This window comes from Pteropus medius, unplaced genomic scaffold (assembly GCF_902729225.1).
Source record: "Pteropus medius unplaced genomic scaffold, Ma_sr-lr_union100, whole genome shotgun sequence".
Classification (NCBI taxonomy): Eukaryota; Metazoa; Chordata; class Mammalia; order Chiroptera; family Pteropodidae; genus Pteropus; species Pteropus medius.
Genome location: NW_024349798.1, coordinates 4,899,533 through 4,900,288, shown reverse-complemented (window position 1 = coordinate 4,900,288; position 756 = coordinate 4,899,533). Strand labels below are relative to the sequence as shown.

The following is a 756-nucleotide window of genomic DNA, read 5'->3' as shown; positions in this document are numbered from 1 at the left end:
GACCATTAAGCTGGGGGTAGAAGAGAATGCTGGGGTGGGGGTGCTGTTGGCGGGGAGGATTGGGACAGAAAAGTCTCCAAAGGTTAATTCTCTAGAGGATAATGATAAGTTTTCCGTCTCTACAGAGGACAGAACTAGAGGAAATGGACTTAATTTTACAGCAGGAGGGATGGCAGTTAGACCTCAAGAGGAACTCCCTGGGCTGGAAGGATCTTCAGAGGTCATCCCATCCCTCTCCCTGCCTCCAGGCAGGACGGCCCCTCCCCCAGCCAGCCTGCACACACAGGGGCTTCCCCAAGCTGGCTCTCCAAGGAAGGAGACCACCCAGCTTCGCTTCCACACCTGAGCCCAGGGGCCGTATTCCTCCTTCAGGGATATTCTTGAGGTTTAACCTTGATCCCTTGTGCTAAGGGCCCCGCCTGTTGCTTGTGTTAGCAGAGGTTGGGTCAGCTCTGGCCATTACTCTCCAGAGAATGCGTTCACCGGCTCTTTGGGCTCAGCTGGGAGAGCTCCCAGGGCCTTTCTCAGGCACCCCTACCCCACTGCTCTTCCTCCAGGCCAAGGAAGGTAGGGTTGGGGCTGGGGCAGCTTGTCTCCTAGTGACACTCTACTCCTCCCACAGGGTCCCTAGCCCCGCCCCAGCCCCCAAAGAGGTTGTTCGAGAGGGCCGTCCTCAGGAGCCAACCCCAGCCAAGCGGAAGAGACGCTCTAGCAGCTCTAGTTCCAGCTCTTCCTCTTCCTCCTCCTCTTCCTCCT

General features: G+C 57.5%; 1 protein-coding gene across 22 annotated transcripts in view; it reads left to right on the top strand.

Moving 5' to 3' along the window:
• The window catches only part of SRRM2 (serine/arginine repetitive matrix 2), an 18,683-nt gene that overhangs the window by 15,713 nt on the left and 2,214 nt on the right, over window positions 1–756 (top strand). For 15 of the 22 annotated variants that reach the window (XR_005657805.1, XR_005657803.1, XR_005657797.1 and 12 more), the window contains one exon: window positions 623–756. This exon ends at the window's right edge or, in 5 of these variants, runs on beyond it. Coding sequence is in view for 12 of the 22 variants with exons in the window: in XM_039885068.1 (XP_039741002.1) it covers window positions 623–756 (134 nt within the window). In the remaining 10 variants the exon portion in view is untranslated. Of the gene's footprint in view, window positions 1–125 lie in introns of all 22 variants that reach the window. The other 7 variants (XR_005657799.1, XR_005657801.1, XM_039885070.1 and 4 more) reach the window with 4 other exon arrangements.